Source organism: Hydra vulgaris, chromosome 14 (assembly GCF_038396675.1).
Source record: "Hydra vulgaris chromosome 14, alternate assembly HydraT2T_AEP".
In the NCBI taxonomy this organism is placed as follows: Eukaryota; Metazoa; Cnidaria; class Hydrozoa; order Anthoathecata; family Hydridae; genus Hydra; species Hydra vulgaris.
The window spans coordinates 27,837,113-27,857,417 of record NC_088933.1 but is presented as its reverse complement, the minus strand read 5'-3'; the positions used below and the strand labels follow the sequence as shown (position 1 = coordinate 27,857,417).

General features: G+C 30.2%; 1 protein-coding gene across 1 annotated transcript in view; it reads right to left on the bottom strand.

The window, feature by feature from the left end:
- The window catches only part of LOC100210419 (uncharacterized), a 39,072-nt gene that overhangs the window by 1,260 nt on the left and 17,507 nt on the right, over positions 1 to 20,305 (bottom strand). Inside the window, exons 4-5 of the mRNA XM_065817148.1 lie at positions 11,394 to 11,631; positions 9,345 to 9,393 (exon numbers count right to left, since the gene is read on the bottom strand). Of these exons, the coding sequence (XP_065673220.1) occupies positions 9,345 to 9,393; positions 11,394 to 11,631 (287 nt within the window). The remainder of the gene's footprint in view (positions 1 to 9,344; positions 9,394 to 11,393; positions 11,632 to 20,305) is intronic.

Below are 20,305 nucleotides of genomic sequence, written 5' to 3'. Positions count from 1 at the left end.
AATAGCACTTATATTTAATATTATTGTCTTTCAGAAATATATTCAAGTATAATCTTCAAACATAATGTCCTATGAGAAAATTGCTTCCACTACTGAAAGAAATAAAACAATCTGCGTAAAAAATCTCGTACGATTTTATGAGTCACATAAGAAAAGAAGAACTGTTCCACTAGAAAAACAATCACTGGAAAATAACAGAAAGATACCAATCAAATCTAAATTTTTGGACGCTATCTGTTACTGGGAGAATCCATCTAAAAGCAAATAAAGAAAGAAAATTAAGAAAGAAGTAACAAGTTTATGGGAAAAAAGTGACGGCAACAGCAACGTCAACTTTCAAAAAATTTAAGATTTAGAAGAACTACACCAGCTAGTACTACAAGAACTACAGCAAAATTAAAACTGCAGCCAAATTAGTAACATGTTCAAGGTTATCAACCAGCAAAGCAACAACCATTTGTCGACAGTTATCTCAAGATGGAATTGACATTAAGACACTTTCACAGTCTGATATATTCAGGTCAACTATTAAAGAAGCTGTTAAACTTAAAGAAGAAATGAAGAAAATGCTACGTTTAGAAAACTGGTCACTGATCTTTAATAGTAAACGTATTAGTGATCAAGGATATCAAGTGCTACAAACACTAGATCTACCAGACAGAAAAGCGGATACCGTTGTTGTTGTATGTTGTTTGTCAGAGCTATAACAACAATTTATTGAAGAGTATAAAGATTATTGTAGGGGACACTACAAATGTAAACACTAGAAAAAGGAATGGAATTGTCAGTCAATTACAAAGTTTTACTGAAAAGAAACTGGAAGAACTACAGTCCATTGGTTGTCAGCATCATGTTATTGACCAAGTTCTTCGCGTAGCGATGGTTGAATACATTGGAGGAAACAACATATCACCTAATATTAAATACCAGGAACTTGAAAGGAACTACGAACAGCTCAGGAAAATTTCAAGAATGGTAAAGAAGTGATTTCTGAAACAGCAGGATGGCGTGATGATGTGAAAATTCTATTTCATTTACCTCGCGTATTCCACTTTTTTGAACAACCTGGAGTATTTCCTAAGGTGAAGTTTTAGAAAATACATAAATTAAATAATGCCAGATAGAATTCCGGAGCAATATTAGCTCTTTTACATTTGTTCTTCTAGAAGAGTGAAAAGACAGTACTCGACATTTGCAGATTCATCTCTTACAGATGGGCGGACCATTAGTTTACTAAACTAATGTAGGTAATTATCGGAAGCTATGTAACAGTTACACGGTCACGAAAAAACGTTGAGCCATCGAGACTGGAAATTCCCAGAACAAATCAGTGTGCAAAACAAGGAATAAAGTGTCTTAAAGATTTTTTTGACAACCTGTAAAAAGAAAGAGAACCTGCAACTTAGGACCTCCAGCTTAGATTTATTTTTTCTAACAAAACAGTAAAAATATGACGCTTTAATTAAGCTGAATACTACTACTGAATATAGCTTAATTAAAGCTACGCTTTGATTAAGCTGAATACTACACAAAATTTTTTTGACAAATACAGTAGCATAAACAAAGTTTTAAAATTAAAAAATTAATTTTGATATATACTGTAGTTCATTAAAAAAAATTTGAATTAAAAAGTAACAGCCATAAAATTGTTTGAGATTTTAACTACACGCATATATGGTAAATTAAAATTTTTGGTTTTTGGGCGATCTTTTTTGAAAAGAAAATTTAATTAATATTTTTTTTATTACTTTTGTACAAATATTCATCAATTTATAACCCCAAAACGTGGGGTCACAAAAAGTCACATTCCTAACATACACGCGCGCACACGCACATATATGTATGTATGCTATTTAAAAATAAAAAAATATAACATTAAAATTTTTTAATAGATTATTATTATTATAACAATTACACTTCTTAATAGAGCTGTGCCAAAGGCAAATTTTTTTAACAATTACAGCATTACCTCTTTAAATTAAATGAATTTTTGAACGCAATATTTGAAATTCAGCAATTATTTCTTGAATCATCTCAGTAATTTTTACTGTTTTACGGGAAATGGACCCTACAGCAGATTAAAAGTTTTGTCTAAACAGAGACCTGTCATACTTATAAAAGCTTTATTTGAAGTGCTAGTCCATTTATCAGTAGTAAATCTTATAAATTTATCTCTGTTTACTAAAGCTTTTTATTTTACCCATTATTGTTGAGCAAACTGATGCTAATATCTTACCAACAAAGCATCTGCGAATAGAAAGAACGTCTTAATTTTTTCATAAGTCTGTTGAAACCTAAGTCTTCAACAATGGAAAAGAGCTAACCATTCAATCTAATCATTTATGAATTACTTGAGATTGAGAAATATCTATATACCGAATTTTCTTTAAATTAAAAGTTTAATGCAATGTTTCTAGATTTATTGCCGTTCACATTTGTCAGTATATAAATCAAAATTTTCAGCTTTTCAGACGCTTGAAATTGCCTCATTACATAATTGACACACAGCTATTGTTTGGTTTAAAAATCTTTACTAAAAATTTCCAATATCTAAATATTTGCTTAACATTACAAATTTGTATGTCAACATCTGAATATTAAAATATTAATGTTCTTAAAGAACCAAGCAGTAATAATCTAGTAAAAATATACTTATCTAACTTAAACTTCTATTGTCACTTCACCCACAACAGATCACAAGGAAGCTTTCTGATAATCTTGTTTAGGGATCATTCACATGTACATATTTCAGCTTTTACGTGCGTTTACGTGCGTTTACGTGCGACAGTTATTTCTTATATATATATATATATATATATATATATATATATATATATATATATATATATATATATATATATATATATATATATATATATATATATATATATATATATATATATATATATATATATATATATACTTGATTAAATAATCTTGGAAATAATTAATCCATTCGTTGTTTCCACTCGTATTATTCTTAGGTTTAGCATTACAGGTTTTAGGTGCGTTTTATGCGCGAGAAATCTTTCGTGCGTAAATAATGCCCTAAAGAAATTATGTTTATAAAAACCACTAATAATATTCACAGGGAAATATACCAATCGTTATTATTGTCTAGATAGAATTACTTGTGCACCAATCATTACAATTTGTATGTAGCGTATGTTAAATGTGATTACATACATTAATGTAGATTATGCAAAGCATCGGGTCATTTTTACCGAAACCAAGCCTATACTGCTAATACTCAATAACAATACTTTGACACAGCTCTAGTTCGTAAACAGTTTTTTAACAACTCCTTAATTGTGAGTAAAACGTTACAAATGCATCGCATTTTTTTTTTTTTTTTTTTTAAAGTTATAAGTTTGCCGTTAAAAATAATTACAACTCTCGTATTGGTAAAATATACACATGGCGGGGGCAAGAAGAAGACAAAATAGTCTTATCGCCAAGCTCCCAATAATCCGTAAATAATATAGCTATCAAATCTTGTCATTAAAAAAGTTATCAAATATAAAAAGAAAGAAAAGAAAGGAAAAAAAAAGAAAATTTTTTTTTTATAATTTTTTTCATATTTTTTTTTTTTTAAAAAAAAAACAAAAAAAAAACAAAACAAAAAAACAAACAAACAAAGACAAAAACAAAAAACAAACAAACAAACAAAACAAAAAAAAAAAGACAAAAAAAATAGAGATAATAAATTATAAAACTTATTTTCAAATATAATTGAACACAAAGCAAAAATGAAAAAGAAACAAACAGACAAAAATGATATTTGAACCTATATATAAATGTTTTTAATTATTGCGATTAAGAATTCTTAATTAGGAAATATAATGAAAAGAATTTAAACTTCTATAGCAAGACCTTTAGTTTTTCATAAAAAGAAAATAAAAAATAAAAAATAAGTTTTTTAGTGAACTAAGTTTTTAAACCTTTGCAAATAAAATGAAAATATACTATACAATATTTTAAAGGCCAACAAATAAATATAGCTCTAGAAGAAGTCCTTCATGTTTTGATTAATTAAAATTATTTCTTTTAGTTTTGATTTAAAAATATTTATGTTTGCAAGCGTTTTGATGTCATTTCTAATTACTTTACTCCATAGTTGTGGGCCTCTAGTTGTGATGGAAAACTTAGTGGCTTCAAAGTGATTTTTAGCTTGAACATAATTATTTTTTGCATGTCTAGTAAGGTATTTGTGCTGTATTTTTTTAAATAGCGTTTTAAAAATATTTGGCATCGTATTGGCATTTGCATAAAAGATTTCACAGAAATTAATTTTCACAAAAACTTGCCGAAAAAAAGCAAAGAAATCAAGAAAAGTGCAAAGTCAATCCCAAAGAAAAATGTTTTTTAGTAGAGCTTTTTATCATAAAAATTAACTATCTTTATTATTAAACAAAAACAACCGGCTTCATTGGTTGTCTCTATATTCTTGTAATTTTTAATTCTATTCTAATTATTTTTTAGGGATAAAAAAATCTTTTTTGTACAAACTCTGTGATTCTAAATATAAAAAGAAGCCACATTAATATGCGTATAACAAACTAAATATTTTTTATTATTTAATATAAATATAACATATCTTTAACGATTTTAAGTTACACAACGCAAATATAAAAAAAAAATCTTAAAATAAAATGAAACTTTAGTTTAAAAAACTGTTTTATATATTGAAAACATGAGTAGCTTATTAACCCATAAAAGTATTATTAAAGCACGGGAACCTTAGTAACCCTTAAAGGTGTCGATGATTATGCAGCTTCAACATTACTGTTATTATTATGCTGCTGCAACATTACTGTTTTCATTATGCAGCTGCAACATTACTACTATAACTATGTAGCTGGAATATAAATGTTATCATTATGCAGCTGCAACACATCAACTTAATGATTACAGTCCTTATAATTCCGTTCAAACTGAGACTTACTTATCTTAATAGTGCACTGAGATATTCAACTGTCAATCTATTTCAGGTGTTATTTTTTCTTAGTTTCATTTAAGAAAATTGCTCATAAATCTAGGACGATGCAAACATTGGCACAGATTCTATCAGTAGTACTTTCTGGCTGATAATTATGTGTTAAATTAATTTCTTTGCAAGAATGATTAGCAACAAAATAAAATAATTTTTTTTTTGTTGAAAAAAGGATGAAATGTTGGTAGTGGATTCATTGGTGTTCGTATTGTTGAAAGTTTTCTTTTTGTCTTTTGTATATTCGAAAATAACGCAAAAATTGATGGAACATTATTGATCTTTGAAATGGGCTGAATGATAATTAACACTTGCAACTTTTTATTTGGGTTACAGTATTTTTATTTGGGATGCAAAATTTTTTTATCTGGAATATAGTAATTTTATTCTAATTCTAAAAAATGTTCGCTGCCGACACAAGTATGTATGAATGGGAGAAAATTTTCATGTTTTAAAGCAACAACCTATCTTTTGCACGATTTAGAATTCTTAAGAAGAAATTTATGGAAAGATTTTGTGCTGCCTTTTACATATTTATCAAAACATTCATAAGCAGCACAAGAATTTCTATGAAAAACCTTATGTAAAAACTATGGGGTTAAATGAATAATTACTTTAAGGAAAGCAACCTCTTTAAATTTTAAGTCAGAAAGTTTTTACTTTTTTTGTTTTAAAGATTGCTGTGTCAATTGTCAAAATAAATATTAACAAATAAGAAACTGAAAAAATGAAAATAAAACAAAATGAATATAAAATTATTCAAAAAATAATTACCCAAAACATAAGATTTTTGATTTTCAATTTTTTTACTCATGCTATTATTATTTATTTTAATCATGTCAGTAATTTTTTCTATGGGTTTTAACTTTTTCCTGCGTGTTTCTTATTACATTTTTAGTTCGTTTGATATTGCTTGCATTATCTGACATTTATGTTGAGCACCTTTCTATCCCAAAATTTTTAAAAAAATTTAAAAATCTTTTACATCCATAGCTATATTGCCAAACATTGCAGAACAAGTACACATTTTAATTTTTACTAGTATGAATAATTAGACAAGTATAAATTTGGAAACCTTAAAAACAAAAAAAACTTAAAAGAGAGCTTAATAAAAATTTCCCCTGAGGTTGGTGTAAGTTTGCTTTAAAAGTCTTGATGCATATCAACAGAAATAATGGATCGATTTAAATCTCTCAGAACTTTTAAATTAGAAAAAAGTAACAAACACTCAACGTGCAGCTTTTCAACTCCTGTAGCAACCTTGATTATTGTTGTTTTTCCATAAGCTTCATTGATGCACTTTTTATCTAAAACTTATTTTATTGCTCTACTCTATTGCTTCGGAGTGGTTTAGACTTTGGTCTGTATAAAGCTACTGAAGAATGCAAATGTTTTTAGAAGATTATCTTAGTATTACATCTACATTTAAGAAGTGTAAACTAATAAATTTAGGATTTTTATATCAACAACTAATGAGGTCATCAAATTAAAAATCATTATTCATAGCTACAACAGCTCAATTGTAGTCTACTCTTAAGAAGCAATTATACTATATACTTTTTTTTTGTAAAGGTTTTCTTATATATCAGAATAAAATAAGTAAAAACTTAAAATAAACAAAATAAATAACTTTTGTTTCAATAAATTTTAACATGTTTTATTTTAATTTCTTATTATTGCATAATTATTGCATTAAAATTTTTGCATTTAAAAAAAAATAAATAAATAAACAACATTTTTTCCATGAAGAATAAAGAACTCTGGTTTTGAAAATTAAACCTAATATATAATATATATGAGGCTATCACTTCCCTAAAATTTTGTCACACCATTTAAATATGTAGGGTCATTTCGGATAAAGCGAGCCATCGGATAAAGCGAGCCATCGGATAAAGCGAGCCATCGGATAAAGCGAGCCATCGGATAAAGCGAGCCATCGGATAAAGCGAGCCGTTATTCATTTTAAAGTCTAATGAATATTTTAAAAACAGTTGCTAAGCAATTATTTTCGCGGTGGTATAATTATAATCATTCGAGTAGTAACAAAACGTTTTTTCGCTTTAAGACCTTATGTTTTGTTTAGCTTCAATTAAGAAAAGTGAGTATTTCATATTTGACACTATTTATAGTAAATATGATTGTAATATTAGTAATATGAGAAACTATTTCAAAAAATACAGTGTTGATATGTATTTGAGCGATGATAAAGTTTTTTAATCGAATTTTCAACCTGGCTCGGTTTTGCATAACTGTTAGATAAACCGAGCCAAGGGCATTCAGGTAAACCGAGCCATTGGCTCACTTTTCCAAAAATTGCAATAATAAATAAATGTAAAAAAAATTATAAATTTTTTTGCTTTTTGACCCACATGAATTGTTAATTTATTGGAATTTTTTATGATATTTTTACAGAATGGTACGTTATCAAGCGATCACGGCCCGAAGAAGCCAAAAATCTCAAGGAAAACAAAAATTGTCCGAGCAGGTACCGGCAATTCGAGGACAACATCGAAGTCCAAAAAAACTGCCGAGGCCTCAAAGTCATGCAGGCACAAAACTAAATTTATGGCAAAAAGGAAATATGGCTGGTGCTATGGAAGAATACAGAAAACAAGAAGAAAAACCTTCAACTGAACGGTTGTCAATACGGCTGATAGCGAGAGCGTGGAATGTGCCATATGAAACTTTGAGGAGGAGATTGTCAGGAAAAGTGAGCAAAGTGGAAAGTGCTTCTGGGAGACCCACAATTCTTTCACAACAAAGTGAAGAAGAATTAGCAGAGACTGTAAGAAAAATGGCTCGAGCAGGGTTTCCTTTGTCGCGCAAAGATATTCGAGAAATTGCATATGCTTATTCTGATGCTAAAGGAATAAAAGGATTTTCAGAATAAAAAAAAATTGCCGGTTATTACTGGTTTCAGGGATTTTTGAACAGATTTCCTGATATAAGCACAAAAAAGGCAGAGAATCTGTCTGCAGCAAGAGCAATGGGTATGAACAAAACTCAGGTTATGAAATGGTTTGATTTGTATGAAGACTTAGTGCAAAGACTGGATATAAAAGACAGTCCTAGGCACATTTGGAATGTGGACGAGACAGGTGTGATGAATATTCACAAGGCAGAAGAAGCTGTGGCAATTGTTGGTGAACCTGCTTATAATCTTACTGCATTAGAAAGAGGGGAGACATCTACTGTCTTGGCAGCATTAAATGCATTTGGCGATATTATACCACCTATGATCATTCATAAAGGAAAAACTGTTGGCAAAGGCTGGAAAGATGGTGCTCTTTTTGGTGCTATTGTAAAAGCAAGTGATAGTAACTGGATAAATAAAGACTTGTTTGTGGAATTTGGACAGTTATTTGTCAACAATTTACAACGATTAGGACTATTAAACGGTCGACCTCATCTTTTAATTATGGACAATCACTATTCACATGTGTTTAACCTTGAATTTTTAAACCTAATGAAAGCAAACAATATTCATGTATTTGCATTACCAAGCCATACTACTCATTTATCTGCAGCTTTAGCAGTATTATTTTTATTAGACTAGTCGCTGACATTTTTATATTGCTTTTGTTCTTTAAATTTTTTGCATTGTATGCATTTGAGGTTAATGTTTGCAAACTTTTAATACCAGTTTACTATATCGTAGGTAATAAAGTTAATATTAATATAGTAAATATTATTTGTAATAATACTTCCAATTTTGTAAATTTTTGTCTGAAATAAAAGCTAAATGGCTCACTTTAGAATAATCATATAAGCTATTGGCTCGTTTTACCAATAATGGTGGCTCACTTTATAAATTTGTTAATATAAAGCGAGCCTTTCCTATGTATCATATATAGTTTACTTGGCTCACTTTATATTAGTGTGGCTCACTTTATATCATTATATCATTTATACATTATATCATAGTTTAGGTATCTGTTATAGAGTTTTCTAGTACAAGAAGTATTAAGATATCTCACATAGTTATTAATACACACTGATTTTAGTTTTATTGGCTCGCTTTATCAGAAATGACCCTACAAATACTATGATTAAAAAATTAATGATTAAGCTCATATTTTATATTATCGTGTAAAATACTTCAATATTTTTTAATTAATATTCGATGCAAGACATTAGTTATTCTTGCACTCAAGTAATCATTTGTTTTAAGCTATCATATCATGCAATGTTGTAAGCTATCATATATTAAGAAGTTTTAAGCTACCTTATATTTACTGCAAAAATTTGTTGTAAGCTATCATTTATTCACTACAATCATTTGCTTTAAGCCATCATATATTAGGAAAATGTTATTCTTATCATTGGTTTTAAGACATTATTAATATCTACTTACGTCATTAGTTTTTATTTCAACTTTTTCTACATTCCATTTATTTTTCTTTCTAAAAATTCAAATTAAAATAAATTATTTTAATATGCTTTAACCCGTTTGTACCAAATATGCACACTAATTGAAGGGGAGAGTGGAACACCAATTACGTTGGAAGCCGTCATACACTTTTTTTTTTTAATTCAACTAACTTTAAACTTTATTTTTTGCTGTAAAATCAAACTTAGTTTAAAAGTAACTGCTTTTATCAATTTATAATCTGTTTTTTTTTTACTAAAAAAGAAAAAGTTTGACATATATCTAAGAATTTTTTTCGTTGTTAAATAAAAATATTATTTTCAAAGATTGCAATCATAGCTTTACTGCTTATATTTTAGTACATGTTTAAACTGATAATAATTTATACGAAAAATGATTGTTTTGTTATTTTTAACTTGACAGGTGTGCAATTGATTACCATAGATGAGTAACACGATGAGCATATTGATGATGGAACAGTCTATTAAGTATATGTATAGCAAGCCATATTCAAATCTTTAAATATGCATGATTTTTCAAAAAACCTCTGATATATTGTATATACTTTTTTGATTTCATTTTATATTTTACTTAAATACAAGGTGACCAGAAAAAACGGAGACAAAATTTAATATGTCCTGATAATAAAGTTTTTTACGGTACCCAATTAATTTTATTGGTTTTTGGATTCTCCATTTTTTTATGTTTAGTATATATATGTTCTTAGTTTGATACCTCTAAAATATATTATATTTTTAGAATGTCAAATAAACGTAGTGCAATTTTGGAGTTGTTTCATAAAGGAATGCGTCAATGTGATATTGTTTGCTTGCTTAGTGTGCCTAAGCAAACTGTGTCCAAACTCCGTCAATCATGTCAAGGAGCTCGGCCTCGATGGTTGCCGTCCAGGAAGTGGTAGAAGACACACCTTCAACACGTCCGCCAACCGCCAGATCATCAGGAAGCGAGTCAAGCGAAATTCGAGAGTCTCCATGCGAAAAATTGCCCGTGAAACCGGAATGAAACGCGAATTGGTGCAACAAATGGAAAAAAGGGAGCTTAACCTCATGCCTTACAAGCTCCAAAAAGTTCAATTGCTCACCGATGAAAACAAACGTGTGCGGCTCCAGAAATATTGCTAACTCAAGCTTCGAGCTGCTGCTCAGCGATGGGAGCGCATCCTGTTCACGGACGAGAAGCCGTTCACCGTCGAGCAGGCGCACAACCACAAAAACGACAGGAGCTGGTCCGCTGAGACTCCCGGCACATTGGTCTTTGTCGAACACCGCAAAAATCCGCAGTCTGTCATGGTCTGGAGCGGAATCTGCGCTAGCGATAAGAACCTCCTTGTTTTCGTGGATCAAGGAGTCAAAATCAACCAAGAAGTCTACCGACGCAACATTCTTGAGACTGTGGTACTTCCGTGGGCCCAACAGCACTTTGGCGATGTGAATTGGACGTTCCAAAAGGACTCTGCTCTTGCTCACAAGGTGAAAACGACTTAATACTGGTGTCGGTCCCATTTTCCGGACTTCATCGCGTTTTCGGACTGGCCACCCTGCTCGCCGGATCTCAACCCGATGGATTACAGCGTGTTGTCAATTTTGGAGGCCAGGGCCTGTGCTACACGCCACATAAGTTTGGAGTTGCTGAAGCATTTGCTGCGCCGGGAATGGGATCGATTATCGCCAGAAAACCTGCGGTCCATCGCTGAAAATTTCAAGACACGTTTGGGCTTATGTATCGCCGCGGGAGGAGGCCACTTCGAAACCGGCTGAGTATATTATTGCGGAAGGTCCATGTTGTTGTTATTCATTGTTGTTTTACTTAATTTTTGTTAATTTAATAAAAAATGATTAAAAATGTTTGTCTCCGTTTTTTCTGGTCACCCTGTAATTTAAATGCTATTTTAAAGGAAAATAGTTTACCTACAAAATATATTTCTTATTGCGATAAGTTTTTTTCCATTAATAATCTAAATCTAAGTAAATATATAATGGTGCTCCACTCTTCCCTATCCAGAAAATAACCTACCTGTACTGAAAAACGAAGAGTTTTAAAAGTAATAAGATAATAGCAACAAATAATAAACATCCAATGACAATTCCTACAATAGCGGAAGTACTGATAGCGGAAGTACCGATAGCGGAAATACTGATAGCAAAAGTACTGATATCGGAAGTATTTGGAGTGGAAGTATGAATAGGTGAATACGATGTTGTAGTCTCTAACAAAGTTTGATCCATATTTGTTGGCTTGAAAACATTTTCAGCTAAATTGAAATTATTTAGGGAAAAAACTGTTATAAAAAAGATAATAAGCTCAATCAACATATTTTTATTAAACATCAGTAATTATAAAAGGTTTTTATACAACTTTTTATCTTAAACTTGGTTTAATAGTAAAAAACATACATGTGTTTTTCTCATTTTTTGTTTTATATTTTAATTAACATTTTTTTAGATATATTAATAAACATATATTATATTCTACATTCAGGGGTGCACAGAGGGAGGGGATTCGGGTTGGTTTTCCGCGGGCATCACGTTTATGGGGCACCATCAAATAAAAAAAAAAAATTATCAGTATGCCAAATAAAGAACTCAAAACATCCAATATAGAAATTAAAATTGTTTACTTTGTTACCTTCATCCATCAGATTACAGAGAGATTTCAAGCTCTGAAACAGCAATGTAAATTGTTTTCCTTTATCTGGTCAACGCCTGACATCAATTTGGACTTAACAAATAGCCAAGAATCTAAACATAAAGATCTCGTACTTTTGTATCCGAATGATTTTAATGAAGACGAGTTTATTGATGAGTTCTGACACTTTTCGTCTGTTCGACGCCATCTACTGACAAACGAATGACCCTTAGATCTTCAAAATAGCATTATGTGAAGCGATTAGAAGGAAATTTCCCCTTGATATGCATCTGTCTTCGCATCTTTCTTTCTTCTGACAGTATCTGTGGCTGAAGGTGAGAAATCTATTAGCAAGTTAGCTCACTTAACGACTGTCTTATCATTTCAATCGAAGCAGATCTTGCGAAGAAAGTTACTTACTGTAATGTAACTTCCAACTTTGGCGCTAGAAAAGCTCTTTAAGTCTTGGTATAACGCCATAAAAAATTGATACCAACTCCAGAAATGTTTTTTTTTGTTGTGTTTAATTATTTGATTCGTGAACTGTATTCAATACAGGATTTTTAAAATATTTATGAATACTAGAAGTTATTTTTTTTTTCTTATTGTTTTTATTTTGGTTTGGTGGTTGGGGGGGGGGGTGGCACCCAGTAAATTTTTTTTACAATATGCCCCAGCCATAACGAAGTTTCTGTGCGCCCCTGTCTATAGTATATTTTATTCTTTATTATATTCTGTTCTGTATTATATTCTATACTACATAATAATATACAATGCTCTATATTATATTTTCGAAATATTTTTTTTAATCCAACCTATCATAAATTTAGAGTTTAGATAGTATCTGATCGAGAAAGCGAGATACCGGACGCGTATTTATTTTGTGGGGGCCTTAAATAAAAACCTGAAATATAGTAATGTGTGTGGGTAAAATTGTGACTATTTTCAAATCTGTAGACTCAATAATGTCGCTACATTCTATTAAATAAAAAAATGTTTTAATATTTTTCCTACGAAAAATTTATATATGTTAAAGAATAAATTTAACTGAAATCTATTAGACAATAGAGACTTTATACACGATTCTAAGTATTTGCTCTAAATAGTTTTGCAGAATAATTTAGAATAGTTTTTCAGAATAGTTTAGAATAGTTTTTCAGAATAGTTCAGAATAGTTTTGCAGAATAGTTCAGAATAGTTACCAAATACAGAAACTTGGGATTCGAGTACTTTTTATTTAAGGGGAAAACAAGAAGTCTAAGAAATATCTTTAGAAGTTCAAAACAAAAACTTCGTAAAACATATCTCTATTCATTAGTTTTAGATTAAGCTTAACAACCGCTAGAAAATTGTTTTGAACTATTAAAAATTCATGGTAATTTATAAGGGTTTTTAGGAAGATTTCAAAATATCGAAAAGAAAAACTAATAAAAACATGCAGCAGATTTAGAAAGTGCTCTAAAAGATTCTAAGACACAAACGGACACATCTAATGATACTGTGATGTTGGAAGTCTGCTTTGAAGTTCCTTAGTTAAAAAAGTTTACTTGAAAAACTTAGTCATACCAAATAAACATCACTAAAAACTTATAACCTCTCATTAAGTTTCCAAGTGATTTAACTTCACTTTTGATTTATGGGTCTTTGACGGTTTCTAACATTTCAAAAAGTGCATAATAAAGTTTACCTACTAGGAATCTTACTGCTTCAACACTTTGAATCCGACAATCCCATTTGGTATCAAATAGTGGCTTTACAGTAAGCTCTTTCACATATATGACCCCTATAACAATGCTATGTATTGAGACATAGCAATTTAAGTTATGTTTACTAACAAATGTCCTTTATTTTTACGTATCCGAGACCTAACATTTTTATGTAACAAGGTGTAACATTTTTACGTATGCGTTTACGTATCAAATGGTCATTATTTTTATGTAACTGAGACCTAATAATTCAATGTGTGGAAAATGATTCACGTGTGGAAAAGTGTGATATTTTATAAATAATCTTTTTGATTTTAATATAGTATTTAAATACATTATTATTTGAAAAATCATTTAGAGCTTAATCCATCAGAACCAAACTTTAAAGGTCGAGTGGTTTATCCTCCTCCAACTAATTGCCTTGTAGAGGCTACATACCTCCGCAATGACAAGTTCAGCTTACTAATGAGTTAGTTCAGCTTACTAATGTAATGAGTCAATGAGGAATCAGACAAACATTAGAACTTTTTACCAAGTTTTTTTGTCGATTAAGGAAACTTAACAAAAGTTAAGCCATACTTAAAATAATATATAAAGGCTTGAATGTTAATTTGTGTATAAACAAAATAGTCATTACCATTTTATATATATTTTTGTTTAAGGATTTACAAAAAATCGAAAAGGGTAAAATCTTTTTTTTTTCATTATTAATTTGCGTAATTCATAAATGAAGACCATTTATGAAATACGCAAATCAATAATTTTGTAGATCTTAAATGCAATTTTGAAGATCACATTAAAAAAGTCAATGTTTTAAAAATTGCATTTAAAAGCAGAATGGAGACGTTGAGACGTAAGGTAATATAAAAATTGAGGCATAATGCAACATAAAAAAGATGCTTCAGATAGTGTGTAAACCAATTAAGACATAACGGAGCGTAGAAAATATTAAAGGATTAAATAATAAAATCAAATGTCACCCAATAAAAGGAGGTTTTAATTTTGACATATGCAAAGTATAAAAATTATGGCTCTTGAATTATTCTTTAAGTCAAGCCTGAAACCCTGAAACTTTCCCTTTCATGTTAAAACCATTGTCATAGTCTTGCCCTCAAATGTCATTAATGTTCAGCTCTAAAGATTTAACTTCTTGCTTTAAAACAGAAAATAAATTTTATCCTATATTGCTCTCTAATTGTATAAATTTAATAAGCTAGTGGGTTGGAGGACCCCCCCCCCCAAAAAAAACAACAACAAAAAAACAGCCACTAGGTATAACCAAAAAAAAAGAAGCTTTTTAAGTTTACAAAGGTCCCTTAGATTTCCAAATGACCCACAAATTGCTGGACCCCAGCCCCAATAAGGGGTGTGGGGAGCCTAGCCACGTTTCTGTCTGAAACATAGCTAAGGCTAAAAGAGATTTATTCTTTATGACGGATATCCAAAGTACAGTCAAGAATCACAGCAAAATACTTTTCATATTTTATTTACTCTATAATTTTATTTTAAATTTTATTACCTATCACATGATCCTGCGATTATTGGATCAAATTTTTTGATTAATTCAATAATATCTGAAAAATTTTAATTTCTTGCATTACCTAGTTTTTAAACAGATCTGCTTTACTGCGTTCATACATAAAGTAATGCTATACTGCGTTCAGCTAAAATTTGCTTCACAGAAGTCTTTTAAATATTTTATACTATTTTTTTTCTTGGTTTAACAGCTTTTACTGCACTTTATCAATTGTTTGTTCAGCAGACAGTCTTTTTTAAAGATTTATACATTTTAAAATAGCTATTAAATGATCTTTTGAGTTTTCTTGTAGTGGTAGTTTTTTGAGTATACTTGACCAGTTGTTGTTGAATTCAGAAGTAGTCAGTCCACCAAATTGGACTCCCCTATAGAATAGACGCTAATAGAAACAAATATTGTGCCCTTTAAGAGTATAATTTTGTGTATATTTGATCAGTTTTTGAATCCAGAAGTAACTAATGTAGTAATGTAATAATGTAGTAACTAATGAAGTAATGTAATAATGTAGTAACTAATGAAGTAATCAAATTAGACTCCCCATAAAATAGATGCCGAAACAAGCAAAGTATTATGTCCTTTGACTCAAAGTATATTATCGAAAGACGAACTATTATTTCTCCATTTGAAAGCTTTTCTTTCAAATGCACTTTAGAAAAATATCTTTCACCGTCTTGATAGCGATCTAACCAAACATCTAAAAGAACTTCTGGTGATCCTTCTTTTTACAGACTTGGATTTTGATGCTCAGCGGACTGTTTTGGTTTCTTTTTCTTTTACTTCTTGTTTCTTACTTCGCGCTTCTTGTTCTGCATCTTCTCTACCCATTTCTTTTTTATCTTTATCAGTCAGCAGTTTAACTTTTATTTTTGATAACTCATTGTTGACTTTTATGAGAATTAATTTTTTGGATGTAGTACGGTCCAAGTTCTTGTCTTTTTGAAGTTATTATGTTGTCAATTTGTAAGAACAAAAGAGGCAACATAACAACTTCTTACTGCTATTTGATGCTGCTGAAACACAGAGCCACTACCTAGCAATATCGGTCTTGTAGGTTTTTCTCTATAAGAGAGAGTTAACTCTGTGTCTTTCAGATATGTGAAGCATGGCTTGATATGAGTTCATCTCCCTTGAAGTGTTAGTTGTCGTTAGCTGAAAAAGTAATTATATCAATTCTCGAACTTTTTTAATTTATTTTATTATTTTTCTTTTGAAAATTATCACATTTGATTACTTTGAAAATAAAAATAAAAATTCTGGAACTTTTTGGATCAATTAAAAATTTACCAATCCTTATCAAAATTATTACTTACAAATAATTTTTTTTTTTTAAAAATCCTTTATTACCTTACGTTCTGTGGCTCTTAAGTTTCCCACACGGACTGCATCATTATCATCAAAAGAGAACATTTCATCTCTCAGGCTAGCTGAAACCTGTCTTAGTTCATAGAATGTTTAGCTTGTAGAGTACTCGCTTACTAATTTGTTGAAAAACTGGTTGTATATCATGTACTCCTTTAGGAGAATGCCTCTGTAGTGTGGGTGAAAGAATTTTCCCATGCAGTTGACCAGAGTTTGTTTCCCATGGTCATTGAATCTGGAATGGTGGTTTTACTGTCCCACCAACTCTGTGTCAACTCTGTGCAAAACATCCTAACAATTCTAACTGAGTTCATTGTCATGTAATTTTAAGTATGCAAGATAGCTACCAAGTTTGTAAATGCTTATGAGTGTGAAATGCATTACTAGCAATATCCTTGGAAAAGTTGTCACTGAATATATTAAGTGACTTGAGAATAGGAAGAAAGCAGGCAATCGGGTCAAAGCCCTCATTAGAAAATGGCAAGCAATCGCCTTATTTGAAAGCATGAAAATGGCAAGCAAAGCTCTCATTTGAAACTGGCAGGCAATCAGGTCAAAGCCCTCATTTGAAATCAGATCAAAGCCCTCATTTGAAAAAACAAGTTTTTGAAAAAATGAAATAAAAATTATAAATATTTTTGTAAAAAAGGTTATATTCTTTAAAATTAAATTAGCCAATCAATTCAATCAAAATTTAAACTAACCAATCAATTCAATCAATTTTTCAATTCAAGTCATAATCTATCAATATTTTTATAAGCTATAAGCTATTTTGGTAATTTTTAGCTGCGCTTTACCTACACTTTACACCCTACACCCTCCAACATTTAATTGCTCACGTAAAGGTTTTTTTTTTCTCTAATATAAATTAAAGTTAATCCTTTGAGTTGTTTACAAAATATCATACAGTTTGAGTTCCACCTAGCGACTACAGGTGCAATGATTTTAAAATAATCACAGTCTCCTCGCACTCCTTCTTGATCAATTGGAATGTTATGGAAGATTTGTGGACTTTGTTGGAGAGTTTGGTGGAAATATCAAAGAAATTCTCAATTGGTTTAATTTTGTTGATGGTTTTACACAAGGCAGTGTTTAACAAATGGTCACCTTAAAATAATACAACTGTCAAAAATGGAATGGTTGCTTTCATGGATACAGTAGCATCATGAACATCACTTTGCAATCACTTTTCAATCACTTTTTTTCAATCCCTTTTTTCTCTTAATTTCTATTAATGCACCAATCAATTTTTATCAACTACCTAATATAAAAAAGTTTTTAAGTTTTTGAATTAACATCTTTTTTTTCAAAACATATTAATTTTTATTGTAAAATACTACTTTTATGCGAAAGCCGCGCAAAATTTATTTAAAATTCCGTGAGAAAATTCCGGTATTTTGATAGTATTGCTGATGCAGTGTGTAGTGAGAGAAAAAAAATGGATCATCAGTTTTTGAGATGTACAGCAATTAGTTGTAGGGGCAACGCGTCTGCAGTTTAGAAGATCTTTATCAAGCTCTGACTTGACCACATCCATGACAGCATTGTATAACAGGGGCAACTTGTAGTTTTTAAAGGTTGATGGGTTTTTGACTTAAACCCTTTGATTGAAGTACTTTACACAAAATTTGAAGACTGGGTCATTAGCCATTTTAAAGGCTGAGCCTAAAATTAAAAAAAGAAATTTAATTAAAATTTCTATCGAAACTTTTCAAAATGAAACATTTTTTTATCGAAAACAGCTACTTTTTAGCAACATAATGTAGTGCAAAGTAGAAAATCGAAAAATGTTTAAAATAATCGCACTAATAATTTTTTTCTCGAAATTGTTTAATAATTTTCAAAAACGAAAATTTTATTTTTTTAAATTTACCTGTTTGAGCAATAAACTTCGTAATCTTCATGTTAGTCTCCAAATAACTCTTATGTTGTGATTGATATTTGTTATGGTCAAGTTCAGTTTGTGCTTTTTGAGTTCCCATTTTCCATAGCCCTTTGCTTTTGCATAGCCTTATCTAAATGGATTGTTGCTTTTTAAATTTCTTTCAGATTTTTAGCTCTCGCACAGCTGTCAGCTGAGATTTCTCCTCTCGCACAGCTGTCAGTTTCATAAGTTTAGCAAAGTCCAGAGGGTGTTCGGAGGCTATTTTTTATCTTTAGACCACATTTTTACACACAAAAAAAAATTATTAAACTCAGGCACAACTTTTTTGTCAAAAAAAAAATCCAAAAAGCATTGCTAGATTTTGGCATCTAAATAGTTAACTAAATATTTTAGTTTAAGAATCTTATAATTGAGTTATCAAAAAATATTCAAACAAAAGTAACGAAAAAAGAATAGAAACCGCTGCGCGTTTAAAATCACGTTTAAAAAATTGAACATAAAATTATTTTTATAAAATGGAGAACAAATTCAACCAACCTTTACCGCATTTTATTAGTTTTACTTTACTATACTAAAATGAAAACTTGAAACTTAGAATGAAACTTTACTAAGTTTCATTCTAAGTTTCAAGCTAAGTTTCATTCGTTTACTGTATCTGTCCCTGCATGCTCTATAAACTTTTATTCGTCTAATTTTTTTCCCCACACTTCAACTCTCGCCCATCTTTATGTTTTCCTAACTCATACAACCTACAACTTTTTAAGTCTTCTGTTAACCGTTTCTTTGCTCTATTTTTTTTTTGCTGCAGCCTTATTGGGAGTGAATCAGAATTTAAAAAAATCTATAAAAACTCTTGAATCTCGCGTCTTAAAGTCTTGCTTGAGAGCTAACAGCGGTGGCCAAAAATTAAAGACCACTCATTTTTTTTTCAAAATTTATTTTTAACCTTAGTATAATTTTAATTTGGAAAAAGTTATCAAAAAAAGAAAAACATTTTTAGAAAGAATTTTTTTTGTATTTTATATTTATTATAAAAGAATTTATAATTTTTTTACAAAATAATGTTAAAAAATTAAAAAACTGACTAGTAAAAAATATAAATGGGAAAAAAAATTGGACAAAATTTTAAGACCAGTTTCAAAAATATTTCAAAAAGCAATAAAAAAATAATTTAGAAACGTGTTGTTCCTCCATTTGTTTTCAAGCACTCTTGTACTCGTTCTGGCATTGAATTCATTAAAGTTTTGATTACTTCATCAGGCACATTTTTCAAATGATGAGAGATAGAAGATTTCAAATCTTCCAAATTGTAAAGTTGTTCTTTACCAAGCTTGTGATCAAGCCATGACCATAAATTCTCTATTGGATTCAAGTCTGGACTATTGGCAGGCCATGGAAGCACTTGAATTTTATTAGAATTGAACCAATCGCTAACAACATGCACTTTATGACACGGCGCATTATCTTGCTGGAAAATAAATCCATCTTGCAATTGCCATAAATCAATGCTAGGATTAAGCAAGTTTTTCAAAATTTCGATGTACCTTTCTTTGTTGAGTCTACCATCGAATAAATGAAAAACGCCAACTCCACAGGCACTCATACAGGCCCAAATGCCTATTGAACCACTGCCTTGTTTTGTTCGTTTCAAAATGCATGATTCATCGAACCATTTGCTTGGAAGTCAACATAACATTACGCGACCTTTTCTGTTGTCTACCTCAACGTTCATTTCATCACTAAAGACCTCACGGCTCCACTGATCCGTTGACCAATTTTTATGTAGTTTGCACCACTCTTTCCTGGCAAATTT